The following is a 16,569-nucleotide window of genomic DNA, read 5'->3' as shown; positions in this document are numbered from 1 at the left end:
TGGTCTGGTCATTGCGTTCCCACTGGCCACTATTCCCAAATTCCAAGACACACTGCCTGCTCTTGCCTGGCTTTCTTTGCACCTCACAACTGCTAATCTGCTCACCTCTCGGCTCTCGCTTGGGTAGCCGAGCCTCAAGCTTCGATAACCGTGTGCGCCCCTGGCTGGCTGCCTGGCTTCTGCTGCTGGCTATCTGGCCTGGCCTCTGCTCTCTCTCTCTCATCTCCACTTCCCAGTCTGGTTGCTGCCCAGCCCTCTCAGCTCAGCCTGGTTGACCGCTGGTTCTGGTTGTGTCGCCCCACTCCTGATTTCCCGAGACACGATGCTGGTGCTTGCCTGGCCTCCTTTACACATCCCAACTGCTTCTCTGCTCATCTGTCGCTCGGGTAGCCGGGCCTCGAGCCTTGACAACCAGGTGTGCTCCTGTCTGACTACTTATCTGACTATTTGGCCAAGTGGCCTCTGGTCTTTCTGGTAGGTTGCCCAATCGTCCATCTCAGCCCTAGCCTGGAGTTCAAAAGTTGCCCTACTGCTCCCCTCGATGGCCAGCACCTCCTCCTCACCTCGCTGGACGCTTTGCAGGTTTGCACCCCAATGTTAGGTCCTTTGGGCAGCACGGTAGCATAGTGGTTAGCACAGTTGCTTCACAGCTCCAGGATCCCAGGTCCGATTCCCGGCTTGGGTCACTGTCTGTCTGGAGTCTGCACGTTCTCCTCGTGTCTGCGGGGTTGCCTCCAGGTGCTCCGGTTTCCTCCCACAGTCCAAAGATATGCAGATTAGGTGGATTGGCCAGGATAAATTGTCCTTAGTGTCCAAAAAGATTAGGTGGGGTTATTTGGTTACAGGGATAGGGTGGAGGTGTGGGCTTAAGTGGGGTGCTCTTTCCAAGGGCCGGAGCAGACTCGATGGGCCGAATAGCATCCTTCTGCACTGTAAATTTTATGATGATTCTATGACCTCACCTTTGCCCCAGGCTACCTGACTGCTGCTTTGTACCTTTACTCAATGCAAGTCAGATGTTACACCAATTCTGGAGATCCCTGTCTGAACTGCTCGAAGTCTCGACCACCTGTCAACGTCTAGCAAATTGTTTTCCCGCTCTATCGGGGGGACTACAATCAGAGCCCGATGTTCGATGTTCTTGTAAGTATATCCTTCTTCTGATATGGAGATCAAAACTGCACAATTGATGCAAGACTTCCTTACAACTCTTCCACTCCAAACCTCCTGCAATAAATGCCAACATACCAGCTGCTTTCCGAATTACTTGCTGTACCTCCAACTTCACTTTGCGTTTCTTGCACAGGAACACTAAATGCCCTCTAAAGACTAACTTTTGATATTTTCTCACCATTTAAAAAAATATATATTTTTAATATTGATACCAAAGTGAAAAACCTCACATCATACCCCTTCTACAAACTTCTTGCCCACTCGCTTATCTATATCCCTTTGCAGACTCTGCGTCTCTTCACAGCTTTCAGTCTCACCTTGCTTTATGTCATCAGCAAGCTTGAATACCTTATAATCAGCACTTTCATCTAAGTTATCAACATAAATTAGGCCCCAGCACTGATCCTGGTGAAACTTCAGTAATAATAGCCTGCCAACCTGAAAATGACTTGTTTATTGCAACTACTTTTCTGTCATTTAACCAATCCTCTATCCGTGCTAATATATTATCCCCATTCCTTATCTTCTGCAACAACCTATGTGAGAATTTATCAAGTGCATTTTGAAAATCCAAATATATTACAGCCACTGGTTCCCTTTTTCTGTCTCCTGGTAGCTACAACCTCAAAACACTCTGACAGATGTATCAAACATTTCCCTTTCGTGAAACCATGTTGACTCTGCCTATCATATTATGATTTTCTAATTGTCCTGTTACCACGGATTCTAGCTTTTTCCCAATGACCAATGTCAGGTTAACTGGCCGGTAGTTCCCAGTTTTCGCTATCCCTCCTTTTTTGAATAGCAGGGTCACATTTGCAACCTGTGTAGCCATCTGGGATGGCCACTTACAACAAGAAACATGGACGTTCGCAAAGCCTAAAGGGAAATATGGACAAAGTAAGATTCAGGCAGGCACAGAGCCTGAATGTATATTTGTGAGCAGAGGATCCAGACAGCATCGAAACCCCCAGCCAATTTGCATTTTAATAACCCATCTCTGTAAGACAAAGGGCTGATACTCAGGTAACCGAAACAATTCCAGACATTTTGGCGCCACTCCCCTTAGTAAGGAAGCATGAACAGCAAGGTAAATGACCGCTTAGGACACGCCCAGCCATCAAGGCACCCGCCCCTTCATTGGCTTAGATCGAAGGTAGTGATCGAGAACTGCCCAATTAATTGTGTCCAAACCTAAGGACCGCCCAAAAGAGCGAGAAACCCCCCCAGGATAAAGAGAGACACTGCCATGTGTTCGATCCTTTTTGGACCTGGCGCTCCGGCAACGTCTATCTCCACTGTAGCACCACGACCAGAAGCAAGTCCAAGTTCAACGCTTGCTACCAGACTGATGAGCCTAGCTGAACCGCAGTTACTTCTCCAGACCCAGCAGATCCAGATTCGAACAAAGGCCACTGTTCCTCTGACCTAAGCCGGATGCCTGAAGTTAAGTACAGGTTGTCATAGTGTTAGGTGTAGTTTACCTCGTAGTGTTTATGTTGCATGTATAAGTTACTCTTGTGTGTAAATAAAGTATTATTGAACTTGAACTAACTAACTGGTTGTTGGGTCTTTGATCGATATCCGGTTGAACCTTGTGGTGGTATCATTTGATACCTGCCGACTCTGAAAGCAATATAATATCAATATCGAAACAAAAGAAGGGCAACCTTATTGACTGCCATATTTAGCGAATAAATATAGCAACATCTGCCAATCCACTGGACCTTTCCCTAATCTCCGGAATTTTGAAAGGTCACAGCAAGTGAATCCACTATTCCTGTAGCCACCTCTTTTAGAACACCCTGTATTTTTAAGAGATTAAAAGATTTTAAAAACTAAAATCAGAAAATTCAGTGTCTCACAGTTTCTATCAAAAACCAGCACAAAATATGATGGCTTATGCACCATTTGACTGGGTTGGAGCAATCGCAACCAATGTCAGAGCAGAAATCTTGATCAGCAGCTCTGCTCATGGACTCCACAGCCAATAAATTCCCCATCCCCATTCTACTAGTGCGCAATGGTTGTAGAATGTATTTTCTGCAGGATGCTCTAACCAGCATACTTCCACCTTCTCAGGGGCAATTACAATGGGCAACAAACAGCAGGCACAAGTTGTCACCAATGGCCACATCCTATGGTTTTTTAAAATTCTGATCTTTGAAGTAAGACACAAGCATCAGTCTGACAAGTTGCAAAGGAAAGTAGGTTGGTTTGACCGAATACCAGAGTTCCCAAACTGTGCTATGTGTGCATTTCTGGAAAGTGTGCAGGAAATGTTGTCTGTTGGTGGATTTTTTTTATTATTTCAGTTATGGAATTTTTAAAACTGCCAATGTAAATGAAGTCCGAAAACACGCAGGAATTGGTAATATGAAGCGGTTAATTTGTTTCAAGGGGCCGAATATGAATACAAATACACAGAGATAATGACACACGGACTTCTAATCTCTAATCACCGTACGCAGCACAATATACTTTCAGTTGCCCGGCAACTCTCCAGTCTAACTGAGATCAGAACTAAGCTTGGTCCTGTATGTCATATTATAACCATAACTGCTGCAACGTAACACTGAAAAGTGGACAGATGGTTAAAGACAGGTAATGGTGAAAACAGTGACGAGAAGTACAATAATGAAATGTGTTTTTCCCATACCAACGCATTTACTGGTGATACAATGACTATTGTAAAATAAATCACTGACACCAGGCACAAGCAGGATCTAAACTAAAGAGATGTAAATGTGACAAAAATACATGGAAATTGGATTAACTTGGAGTGAAGTAGCTAAATAGTGTGTGTTACTTGGTGAAGCCATGTCACATAACAGCCTGAAACTATTTCTTGTATAAAATACTTCAAAACAAAATATGAACAGCTCAAGGATAAATCACCAAATGTTTTGACATGGGCACAGTTAATGGTGAACAAGACAGTTTTACACTCTGCTGCTTTTGCTGATGACAATATTCAGGTCCTTCGAGCCTTTTACTCAGTGAGTTACAGTCATGAAGCCCAGAAAATCTCACACCCTAGCAGAAGAACTAGTCGCCACATTCCAGCGCCTGTTCGGGTACACAGAGGGAGAATTCAGAATGTCCAAATTACCTAACAAGCACGTCTTTCGGGACTTGTGGGAGGAAACCGGAGCACCCGGAGGAAACCCACGCAGACACGGGGAGACGTGCAGACTCCGCACAGGCAGTGACCCAAGCCGGGAATCGAACCTGGAACTCTGGAGCTGTGAAGCAACAGTGCTAACCACTGTGCTACCACGCTATCCAGTATGCTTGGAGAGAAGACCCAAATATTAATGCCGTTATCAAACAACACATTATCACATCAAATTAATGGCATTGCCTATGACATCTTAACTCGCTTAAATGAATAGTGTAATTGGCAGCCAGTACTTTGTTCTCCTGCCAGATAAACCAACAGGTCTGGTAGCTCACCTTCTGGTGAATGTGAGGTCCATTTTTAAAGGTGCAATACCGAATGACGTTTCATTTTACCAGGTATTGCTCACCAGAACAATGGCTATTTGGACTCAAAACTCAACCAACCTTTGCTGGAAATCAATCACGAGTCCATTTTTAGTTGAAATGTCCAAAATATTTCTTGTTCTTTTATTGACAAGTTTTGTGGCATGGGTATTGCTGAAAACATTGTGAAAGGGTGTCGTTTGCCACTTCATAAATCAACATAATATTTTTTGGTCACAGTGTGTTAGCATTTTCTCTGATCAAGCAAAGGCAATGACTGGGAGGAGCAGTGATCAGTGGATTGTTGGGGAAGAACAGTCTTTCCAAAATTATGTTGGTACATTACAGTATATACTGGGCAGCATTCACTTCCAAAGGCAAATATACCAACTGGAAGGAAGTCCTGGACAATACTGTGAGGGTGGCAAATCTTTGAATTCCAGAATATCTTTTGCTCCATGTACTGAGATGGGAAGCAGGAATATCAATTTATTGCTCCATGTAGAGGTTTGATGCCAGTCACACGAGAAGGCGTGGGCACATTTATTTAAATTTCAATCTGAGGTAAAGATATTCTTTACAGGCCACACATTCCCACAGCCTTACTGTCTGCATGACACAGGAGATATTTGTTGTCAGATAGTGTTACTGAATGAGCTAATTCAAGGCATTAAGGGCTAAATGCAATATCTTTACTGCCCAGCCAATGGCAAAATAACTGGGAATCTGATGAGAAATGCTCATCTTCAGCAGTGGGCCCCAAATACAACATTCTGGTTTTGCAACATTCATGAAGGGCATTCAAAAGGCACAGTTTAGAAGATAGAGGGGCCATTCATCACAGCTGGTATTTATCAGGGGCTGAGATGCTGGTGGATCCCAACTTCAACCTAAACACAGTCCTTCAGGAAAGTGCATCGAAAAAGGTCTTTTTTAAAGCAAAATGTCCTTCAAGATGGTGGAGGACATGTACTCTGTACTAACTGGGATATAGATTCCACATTTTCAATATTCACACTCCTTTCAAAAACGTTCATTCCAACACTGCAAAATCTGAAATGTGGATTTGAGACGTGTCCAAAGGCACAGTTTAGAAGATAATAGTCTCGCCTTTTACCCCAATTTCTCTAGGAGCCTTGTCTAAGAGTAAAGCCTAACCTGTGAAAGACCATCACAGCCAAGCTCCTTCATTACTCAATATCTATAGACATGGGCCGAGATTCTCTGGCCTCCCCACGGCATGCATCTCGATGGCAGAAATAGCCTGCCAGTCCAAGCCAGCGCCGCGATCTTCTGGTCAATCACCAAGTAAAACCTTGAATGTGATGTCCCATTCGTGCTTTGCATTCATTTTCATAATAATAGGCAAAGGATATAAATAAACAATTAATTCTTAAAACAAGGATTTTACTGGTCAAACTTTATAAACTTAATACTATTTACAGTCAGTTCAGTGTCACCTCTCCACATAGCAAAGATATCACACTCAGATTCCAAATGCTCATTCCTGCCCACATGAGTTATTATCAAAATGTGGTAAAAAATCAATAATTCTGCTGAGACACACAACCGAGTTGAGAATATGCATGAAATCTCAACACCTTGAAATAAATGCGGACATGAACAATGTTGTAAAGCCTTCGGGGGGGGGGGGGGGGGGGGGGCATTTAAGGCTTATTGTATTGCAAACAAGGTTTTTATGCAACCATTCATCAGCTACCAATACAGCCAGCTAAAATTTGCATATAATCACATAACACATTAACAGGCTGTTTATCCTCCTACAATCTGCATTAAAACCCATTTATACAACTTGCAAAACAAATTAAATTTTGTTTATGAATATCATCAATGCAAAAATACTTTAGTCATGGTCACTAGAAATGAGAACTGTTACTGATAGCACATCTTACCTGCTGCCATCGTAGGAAGCATACTTGCACGTTCTTCCTCTCTCATAAAGGACCAGTCTTCATAGAAGACACTAATAATTGCATGATTTAAGAAAAAACAAAATGATTTCTATTTTCATAAAACAGAAGTCAGAATAAAATTGTTTCTTACAATAACAACTAGGATGTTTTCAGCATTCATCTGAAATGGATTCTGACTTCCACAACTCTCATCCATCAGGACGAGTTATTCTTCAGATAAACTAGACAAAAATGTTCATCTGCTTTAGCTAAGAAGCCACTTCAGACATCTGATTATTGTCAGTAAAATAGCAACTTGGTTTTGCAACATGTTATGGGAAACTGCTTTGACATTTACAAGATAATGAATGCCTGGAAACAAATAGTTCATCAATATCAAAAATATATGTTCAAAAGCCAACACCAGGGTATGTTAGAATCATAGAATCATAGAATTTACAGTGCAGAAGGAGGCCATTCGGCCCATCGAGTCTGCACCGGCTCTTGGAAAGAGCACCCTACCCAAGGTCAACACCTCCACCCTATCCCCATAACCCAGTAACCCCACCCAACACTAAGGGCAATTTTGGACACTAAGGGCAGTTTATCATGGCCAATCCACCTAACCTGCACATCTTTGGACTGTGGGAGGAAACCGGAGCACCCGGAGGAAACCCACGCACACACGGGGAGGATGTGCAGACTCCGCACAGACAGTGACCCAAGCCGGAATCGAACCTGGGACCCTGGAGCTGTGAAGCGATTGTGCTATCCACAATGCTACCGTGCTGCCCAAATAGCATCCAAATAGCTTAACAGAACATTACTGTGTATCCCTAACCTGAAGGCTACTGGGAAGTTTGGCCAAGTTAAAAGAGACACTATAGCCTGATGTGTATTCGTAAAGGCACCAGCAAAGTGAAGATACCAGCAAAGCCTGATGGTTCAAAAGGCTAACTCCGAATCAGCATTAGTAGCATAAACTGTGGGGGACTGCAGTGAAAAACAGGATGTGCAGTCAGGGAGTCAGCTCAAGAGCTGATCGGACAACGACCGTTCCTATGGACAGACAGTGATTGAACACACACCTGTGTATCTCACTCCTGCGGAGAAATACGACCCCGAGTCGTACAACTCTTTGAACATTCGTAATCAGAGAACAAATGAATTGATTAGTGTTGTCCCGCGAGCACATGACTGGAGGCATGAGATCAGTGCCAGCAAAATTTGTATAAAAAGGAGACACAAAGATATTTTATCATCATAACCTCGAGGAACAACATGGCAGAAGGAAGAAGCCTGAAGCCTCCAACTTGAAGACGGAGTCCAATTCCAACTTGTCTACGTGTGATGGCGTAATGACAACTTCCACAAATCTACTACTAAAAATTAGATAAGTATTAACAGTTTAACCTATGCTTGTGAACCTGTAATGGTCGCAAGGGAAGGTAAAACTATTTGTGTTTTTGAAGCAGTGTATGATAGAACCTCTCCTGTAGCAGTGCTAAGCACTGGGATCTTATACTGTGTTCAATAAAGACCTGATTTTATTTAAAGATAAAGTTGTTGCGTCTATCAATTGACTGGAGCAAGGACCTCAGTCAACAACTGACAGCACTGCAACATTAATATTATTAGGAATTAACTACAAATCAAGACTTTCACAGTTGCCCACGTACAAGTTTCAATTTTAGTCTGTTTGGCTAAGGAACACAAACTGAAGCTGCATTTCCCAACAAGTAAAGAACAACTAGGAGGGCAGAAAAAAGTAGCACCACGCCAACGCCTGAGGTCCGATGCAGTTTTAAGAAGATAATTTGCAGAGACCTGGAACCATCCTTTTACACACTGAAAGCAGTAAACAGATACTTTATTCTTTTTTAAATAATTATGTATGAATCACAGATGCAATACATTCATAATGCATGGTATTAAATTTTACACAGCCTAGTTGAATTTGCAAGGTATTGCAAAGGGGGATTCACAGCAAAAAGTAGAGTCAGTCAGCAGGGAATAATTGAACCCAGGCAGAGGAAGGGAAAGGGGAAGGGAGATGGAGGAGAAGGAAATTATATACGATCAAAAAAAACCTAGGAAGTAAAAATTGATACAGCAGATAACTCTGCCCAGTAACACACAAAAGAACTGCAACGGTACACACAAGTGTATGAGGGAAAGGCAAATGCAGAGATGGATCAGAATGCCTATTTGTTCATTAATTAACAAAGGAGAGGGTAAAGAAAGGGGGTTGAAAGAGCCTGAAAAAAAGGAGAGAATTAATAAAACTAAACTTAAAATGTAATAAAAGGATAAGAGAGGTACAAAGCTGAAACCAAACATTATATGTAGGTAAAAAAAGATAGCAGTCGGTGGTTCTTAAGTTTTAAGAGACTCCAAAGTTATTCAGACTTGACACAATGCCATCTGCGGCCAGGTTGTAATCTTGTCATAGAACATAGAACATAGAACGATACAGCGCAGTACAGGACCTTCGGCCCACGATGTTGCACCGACATGGGAAGTCAAAAACTAAAGGCCATCTAACCTACACTATGCCATTATCATCCATATGCTTATCCAATAAACTTTTAAATGCCCTCAATGTTGGCGAGTTCACTACTGTTGCAGGTAGGGCATTCCACGGCCTCACCACTCTTTGCGTAAAAAACCTACCTCTGACCTCTGTCCTATATCTATTACCCCTCAATTTAAGGCTATGTCCCCTCGTGCTAGCCACCTCCATCCGTGGGAGAAGGCTCTCACTGTCCACCCTATCTAACCCTCTGATCATTTTGTATGCCTCTATTAAGTCACATCTTAACCTTCTTCTCTCTAACGAAAACAACCTCAAGTCCATCAGCCTTTCCTCATAAGATTTTCCCTCCATACCAGGCAACATCCTGGTAAATCTCCTCTGCACCCGTTCCAAAGCTTCCACATCCTTCCTATAATGAGGCGACCAGAACTGTACGCAATACTCCAAATGCGGCCGTACCAGAGTTTTGTACAGCTGCAACATGACCTCATGGCTCCGGAACTCAATCCCTCTACCAATAAAGGCCAACACACCATAGGCCTTCTTCACAACCCTATCAACCTGGGTGGCAACTTTCAGGGATCTATGTACATGGACACCAAGATCCCTCTGCTCATCCACACTGCCAATAATTTTACCATTAGCCAAATATTCCGCATTCCTGTTATTCTTTCCAAAGTGAATCACCTCACACTTCTCTACATTAAACTCCATTTGCCACCTCTCAGCCCAGCTCTGCAGCTTATCTATGTCCCTCTGTAACCTGCAACATCCTTCCACACTGTCTACAACTCCACCGACTTTAGTGTCGTCTGCAAATTTACTCACCCAACCTTCTGTGCCCTCCTCTAGGTCATTTATAAAAATGACAAACAGCAACAGCCCCAGAACAGATCCTTGTGGTATGCCACTCGTAACTGAACTCCATTCTGAACATTTGCCATCAACCACCACCCTCTGTCTTCTTTCAACTAGCCAATTTCTGATCCACATCTCTAAATCACCCTCAATCCCCAGCCTCCGTATTTTCTGCAATAGCCGACCGTGGGGAACCTTAACAAACGCTTTACTGAAATCCATATACACCACATCAACTGCTCTACCCTCGTCTACCTGTTCAGTCACCTTCTCAAAGAACTCGATAAGGTTTGTGAGGCATGACCTACCCTTCACAAAACCATGCTGACTATCCCTAATCATATTATTCCTATCTAGATGATTATAAATCGTATCTCTTATAATCCTCTCCATATATATAACACAATGGCATTTTTCATTTTAAATTTGAGCACAATAATTTACAATGGAGACAACTGACATAAGTGTGACAGAGGCATGACAGCATAAGTGGTATAGACATGAAATGCAATAATTAGGATTATTAAAATATATTACAGATAAAGTTAGACTACTGATCAAAAGAACTCAACCCACTGTCCACTTTTCTGGACATCATGTGTAATTGAATTAACTGAAGTAAGGAAATAGGGGCTGGTTTAGCTCAGGGGCTGGTTTAGCTCACTGGGCTAAATCGTTGGCTTTTAAAGCAGACCAAGCAGGCCAGCGGCACAGTTCAATTCCTGTACCAGCCTCCCCGGACAGGCGCCGGAATGTGGCGACTAGGGGCTTTTCACAGTAACTTCATTGAAGCCTACTCGTGAAAATAAGCGATTTTCATTTCATTTTCATAACCAATCACTATCCACCAAAGCATAAAAACAGGCTAAAACTATTGGACATGGGACACAGTGGCACAGTGTTAGCACTGCTGCTTCACAGCACCAGGGACCCAGGTTCAAATCCCGCTTGGGTCACTGTCTGTGCGGAGTCTGCACGTTCTCCCTGTGTCTGCGTGGGTTTCCTCCGAGTGCCACGGTTTCTTCCCACATGTCCCGAAAGATGTGCTATTAGGTAATGTGGACGTTCGGGATTCTCCCTCAGTGTACCCGAACAGGCGCCAGAGTGTGGCGACTAGGGGCTTTTCCTCATAATGTCATTTCAGTGTCAATGTAATCCTACTTGTGACAGTAACAAAGATTATGATAAAACAAAAAGGTACTAATAATTACGAGGGAGCAATGTTTTTAAAACAGCTTCATTGGTAAATGAAAAGCCGGAAAAAATGGACAGCAAAGCTCTGATCCCAGGTCTCCACTAAGTTAGTGATCAAAATGAGGCATCAGCATCAGCCTTGGCAGTACGGAGAGCAAAATTAGCTCCTGATTACTACATGGTGTCCTTCACTGGAAAGTAGTGTCATGTGAGATTATCTTTAAGAAATGGGTGTTTATAAATGGGTGTGTATATAAGTATCTGTAGTGATAGTACCTTTACTACTGCAGTGATGTCAGAGAGTGGGTGGAGCTGGGCTGTCTGTCAGCTTTTTACTTTCGTTTTTGAGCAGGCTGCAGAGTGTGTTTTAGTTTTGTTTTCAGTATTGGAGCTGAAGTCAGTTAAAGCAGCTGTACCTCTGTTCTCTCTGCCATCAAAAGATCTTGATCATTTGGTGAATTCAGAATTATAAATGTTTTCAGTAGTGACTTTAACCTGATGTGCTTCTGTTAAAGGTTATGTTTTTTTGTAAGTCTTCTGGATGTTAAAAGGACAGTGTAAGCATTACTTAGAGTTGTATTCTTTGGGGGTTGTATTTGATTTACTGATTGCTAAGATGTTCACTGTTTGTTTTAAAAAGATTAACTTGAGTTCATAGCATAAACATTGTTTTGCTTTAAAAAATACTTTTCCATTTCTGCTGTACCACACCTGTAGAGTGGGCCGTGTGCTCCCCATACCACAATCTAATAAAAATTGTGGGTCAGGTGAACTCCATGATACACTTTGGGGTTCTCTAAACCCTGGCCCATAACAGTCGATCGACAAAAATATAACTTTCTATTTTTCAGTTTTGTAAAATTTTAATAGATAAGCTCTAAATAGAGGCTCCTTCACTAATTCCAAAAGGGTGAACCAGAAGCATTCCATCTGCAAGAACAAAACAGAACTGATGATGATAAATTAATGAAGGGGTCCCTGTGAAAGGGGCAGGTGAAAGAAAGATGGAGCATGATTAAAAGGTGAATACATGCAGCATCTTCAGACGAACATATAATTTGCTATGCTAGCATAGTCTGGTTAAAATACAGGAAAGGAAATTGTTATAGTCTCAGAAGCAGAATGAATGACTAGTTCATTTGTATTGGCTGCTGTTGGTTTAGGGAGGAACATTGGCGAGGAAAATAAGAGAAAACTCTGCAATTGTTTTAAAATGTGTCATCACTGCAAGCAAACAGCCACGGCCTCAGTTTAACCTTTCAACCTACAGAGGCTCCTCCAACAATGCAGCTCATCCTCACTATTGCAATGAAGTATTAGCAGAGGAAATTAGCTAACGTTCACGGTGCGAATGAAAACAACAGTCTCGAGACTCAGTGGTAAAGGCAAAAAACTCAACTCACTGGGTTTGTCAATCTAATTGACGGATTCATTTGGAATAAGGGCATCCCTAATAGTCAACTGACAGTTTAGATGCTATCAAAGCTTCACTTATTTTACAAGCAACAACGTTCCTACTAATTGTTTACCTTAGAAGGTTTCCGTCACCAAGAAGCATATGCATATATCGCTCAAGTGAATGTTCATTGAGTGCAGATCGGAGCCAGGCCCTGCCTCGTCCTATATCTGTTGTGATATTCTTTAAAGAGTAGTATCGCTGTAGTTCATGTTTGTTCAGATGTTCTTTTACATAATACCAAAACACAGGGTCTGCAAAGAAAAACATTACATTTATAATAATGAATGAAGATAATGTGAAATGTTAAAAAGACAAAGTTAAGAGCATTCTGTCTGAATGAATGCAGCATTCACAACAAGGGAAACAGATAGGCACCAGAGGGCACAGATAGCGGTGAACGGATATGATTTGATTGCCTTTGCAGAGACGTGGTTACAGGGTGACCAGGATGAGAAACTGAACATTCAGGGATATTCATCATTTTAGAAGATTAGATGAAGGGAAAGAGGTGGGGGAGAACTTTTAATAAGGGCCACAATTAGTACATTCTTGAGAGAGGATCTTAGATCAAAGTATCAAGATGTAAAATCAGTTTGGGTAGAGCTACGAAACAGCAAGGGGCAGAAAACATTAGTGAAGGTTGTTTACATGCCACCAAACTGCAGTGGTAATGTTGGGAACAGCTTAAATCAGGAAATTAGTGCTGCACATAATGTGGGTAATACAGTAATAATAATCTTTATTGTCACAAATAGGTTTACATTAACACTGCAATGAAGTTACTGTGAAAATCCCCTAGTTGCCACATTCCAGCGCCTTTTCGGGTACACAGAGGGAGAATTCAGAATTTACAAATTACCTAACAAGAACGTCTTTCAGGACTGTGGGAGGAAACTGGAGCACCTGGAGGAAAACCACGCAGACACGGGGCGAACGTGTAGACTCTGCACAGACAATGACCCAAGCCGGGAATCAAACCTAGGACCCTGGAGCAGTGAAGCAATAGTGCTAACCATGTGCTACCGTGTTACCCAAATGAGCAACTTCAATTTACGTTAGACAGGGGAAACCTTATTAGTACTTATGCGATGGAGGGTGGTGGAGAGATGGGCCTCTGGAGCAGTACATCAAGGAATCAACTAGGGATCAGGAACTTTTCATTTGAGTTTTTTTTAATGCATTTACGGGATGTGAGCGTGACTGGCTAGGCCAGCATTTATTACCCCTACCTTAACTGCTCTTGAGAAGGTGATGGTAAGCTGCCTTCTTGAACCGCTATAGTCCCTGTGGTGTAGGTACAGCCACAGTTGCTGTTGGGGGGGTTCCAGGATTTTGATCCAGCGGCAGTGAAGGAAAGCGATATATTTCCGAGGCAGGGTGGTGAGTGACTTGGATGCATGGCATTCCCATGCATCTATTGCCCTTGTCCTTTTGGATTGTAGTGGTCATGGGTCTGGAAGGTGCTACCTAAGGAGTCTTGGTGAGTTACTGCAGTGCCTCCTGTAGATAGTACACACGGCTGCCACTGTGCATTGGTAGTGGAGGGAGGTAATGTTAGTGGAAGGGGGAGCAATCAAGCAGGCTGCCTTGTTCTGAATGGTGTTTAGCTTCTTGTGCGTTAATGGAGCTGCATTCATCCTGGCAAGTGGAGCGAATTCAGGAGTGGAGTTACTTGTCACAGGATTCCTGAGGGAAGAAGAAAAGCCATACTCTGGAGTAATGGTTAAGAAAACAGATGCCGGAAATCAAAGTCCAGATAGTTCAGGAAAATAGAGAAATAAAGAGAAGTTTCCAATGTCTGAAGTTAATGGAGCAAAGGAAACTGGGAACCAGAATAGGTTACTGTTCAGTAATTACAGAGAATTGAAAAGGCATTGGATCATGAGAGGCCAGAAAGATAGCTGCAGTAGTGCTAAGACTTGTCAGAAATTACTAAGTTTCGGAAACATATTTGAAATAATTGTGGAAATCGGTGGCTGGACCTTGGAGTTTGTGTAACAGCCTTCAAGACAAAGGAAACCCGCAGGGAGAGGTATCAAACCTGAAAGCAAAACCTTGATGGAAGCAGCAGAGAAAAAGCATAATTTGGAAGAAAACATGGAAATGTGACATTTGAAAACGGAATTTGAATTCTCTTGTGTGGAAGCCGGAGTTCCGTGAGACAAGGTGGCTCACGGTGTAAAGGTCACCTGGGATGGTTTTGTGGAGACATTTACTTGGGTTCAGAGAGGAGTGTGTCTTATCACAGTCATCTTGTGTGCTTAAAAGAGACTTAGTGTGTAAAGGAGACCATGGTAGCTAAAGATGTACTTTGTATTCTGTGTTCATCGTAAAATTTGTGTGTATTTTTTAAGATGGGGTGGGGGTTAGAACTAATTAGTGATCTTCTGACTCTGTTCCTCCATGTTTAATTTTCTTAAAAGTACAAGTTATGGTCTTTTGAGCCTGGATAGCATTCTGGGATCTTCCCATCCAGCTATAATGTCAACTGACATTGCAACATAAAGCTCCAAAGGAGATTAGTAAACAAAATCAAAGCAGGCTGGATTGAAGGACATTCGACTGCTATGGATTGAGAGATGGTTAACAAACAAAAAACAGAGAGTAGGAATAAATGGGCCATTCTCAGGAGGGCAAGCTCTGACTAGTGGGTACCGCAAGAATCAGTTCTTGGGCCACAGCTGTTCACAATCTATAGGCGGGATTCTCCGACCCCCCGCCGAGTGGGAGAATCGCCGGGGTGTCGGCGTGAATCCTGCCCCCTCCACCCTCCCAATTCTCCCGCCCCCTAAAAACCGGCCCGGCGTGAGTCGCACCGCCCGCCTCAGAGAATAGCGGGGTTCGGCGCGACTAAATGGGCCCCAGGGCCGCCCGGATTCACCGGCCCGCGATGGGCCGAAATCCCGCCCGTCTGTAGCCGGTCCCACAGGTGTAAATTAGTGTAGGTCCCTTACCGGCGGGACCTGGCGGCGCTGGTGGGCTCCGGGGTTCCTGGGGGGTCGCGGGGGGATCTGGCCCCGGGAAGTGCCCCCACGGTGGCCTGGCCCACGGTCGGAGCCCAACGATCCGCGGGCGGGCCTGTGCCGTGGGGGCACTCTATTGTTCTGCACCGGAGGCCGTGGTCCTCCGCCATTCCCAGGGCGGAACCGATTACCTCTGCGCATGCGCGGGGATGACGCCAACACGCAGTGGCGCTCCCGCGCATGCATTGACTCGCGCCATCCGGCGGAGGCCCTTCGGCATTAGTTAGCGTGGCGCCAAGCCTCTATCCTGCCGGCCGGCGTGGCGCCAACCACTCCAGGGTGGGCCTAGCCTCTGAAGGTGCAGAGGATTCCGCACCTTTGGGACGGCCCAACGCCGGAGTGGTTCACACCACTCCGTCCCGCAGGGACTCCCAGCCCCGCCGGGTACGGGAGAATCCCACCCTATATAATTGATTTGGATGTGGGAACCAAAAGTATTATTTCCAAATTTGCTGATGACACAAAACTTGGTGGTAAAGTGTATGGGCCAAGGTTGAGAGAACCCCAAAGTGTATCATGGAGTTCACCTGACCCACCCAAGCTTTTCTCAAAGTGAAACTGAAAAGCAGAGCCAGAGCTCAGCTCCACCCACTCTGACATCACTGACATGAGGTGACATTCTCATGACACCTCACCCCCCAAGAAAAAAAATAAACCATCAACTTCAAGATGGTTACATTTTTCACCTGTATCTTCACTCTATGGTTCCTCGTCTTGTCTTAACCTTTGACTTTGCGACCTTGTTACTACACAATCTGGAAAAATCCCAGGATATTCGTCCTCCAACACTTCAGTTGTTTGTTTTCCACTGGCTTCCACAGTAGGCATCACTCCCACCTGCGATCCAGCTATATCATTACCCAAGATAAACTGTACTCCTGGATAAGGCAGTTTCTCTATTACTCCTACTACCACTTCACCACTCTT

At 43.7% G+C, this 16,569-nt stretch overlaps 1 protein-coding gene across 5 annotated transcripts in view; it reads right to left on the bottom strand.

Annotated features, from left to right (window-relative positions):
• snx29 (sorting nexin 29) overlaps positions 1 to 16,569 on the bottom strand; it is a 596,020-nt gene that overhangs the window by 523,952 nt on the left and 55,499 nt on the right. For all 5 annotated transcript variants that reach the window (XM_038821149.1, XM_038821148.1, XM_038821150.1 and 2 more), the window contains 2 exons: positions 12,690 to 12,870; positions 6,573 to 6,643 (listed from right to left, as the gene is read on the bottom strand). In XM_038821149.1, coding sequence (XP_038677077.1) covers positions 6,573 to 6,643; positions 12,690 to 12,870 — 252 coding nt within the window. The remainder of the gene's footprint in view (positions 1 to 6,572; positions 6,644 to 12,689; positions 12,871 to 16,569) is intronic.

Source organism: Scyliorhinus canicula, chromosome 15 (assembly GCF_902713615.1).
Source record: "Scyliorhinus canicula chromosome 15, sScyCan1.1, whole genome shotgun sequence".
NCBI classification, from domain to species: Eukaryota; Metazoa; Chordata; class Chondrichthyes; order Carcharhiniformes; family Scyliorhinidae; genus Scyliorhinus; species Scyliorhinus canicula.
This window is presented reverse-complemented; position numbering and strand designations above follow the sequence as displayed.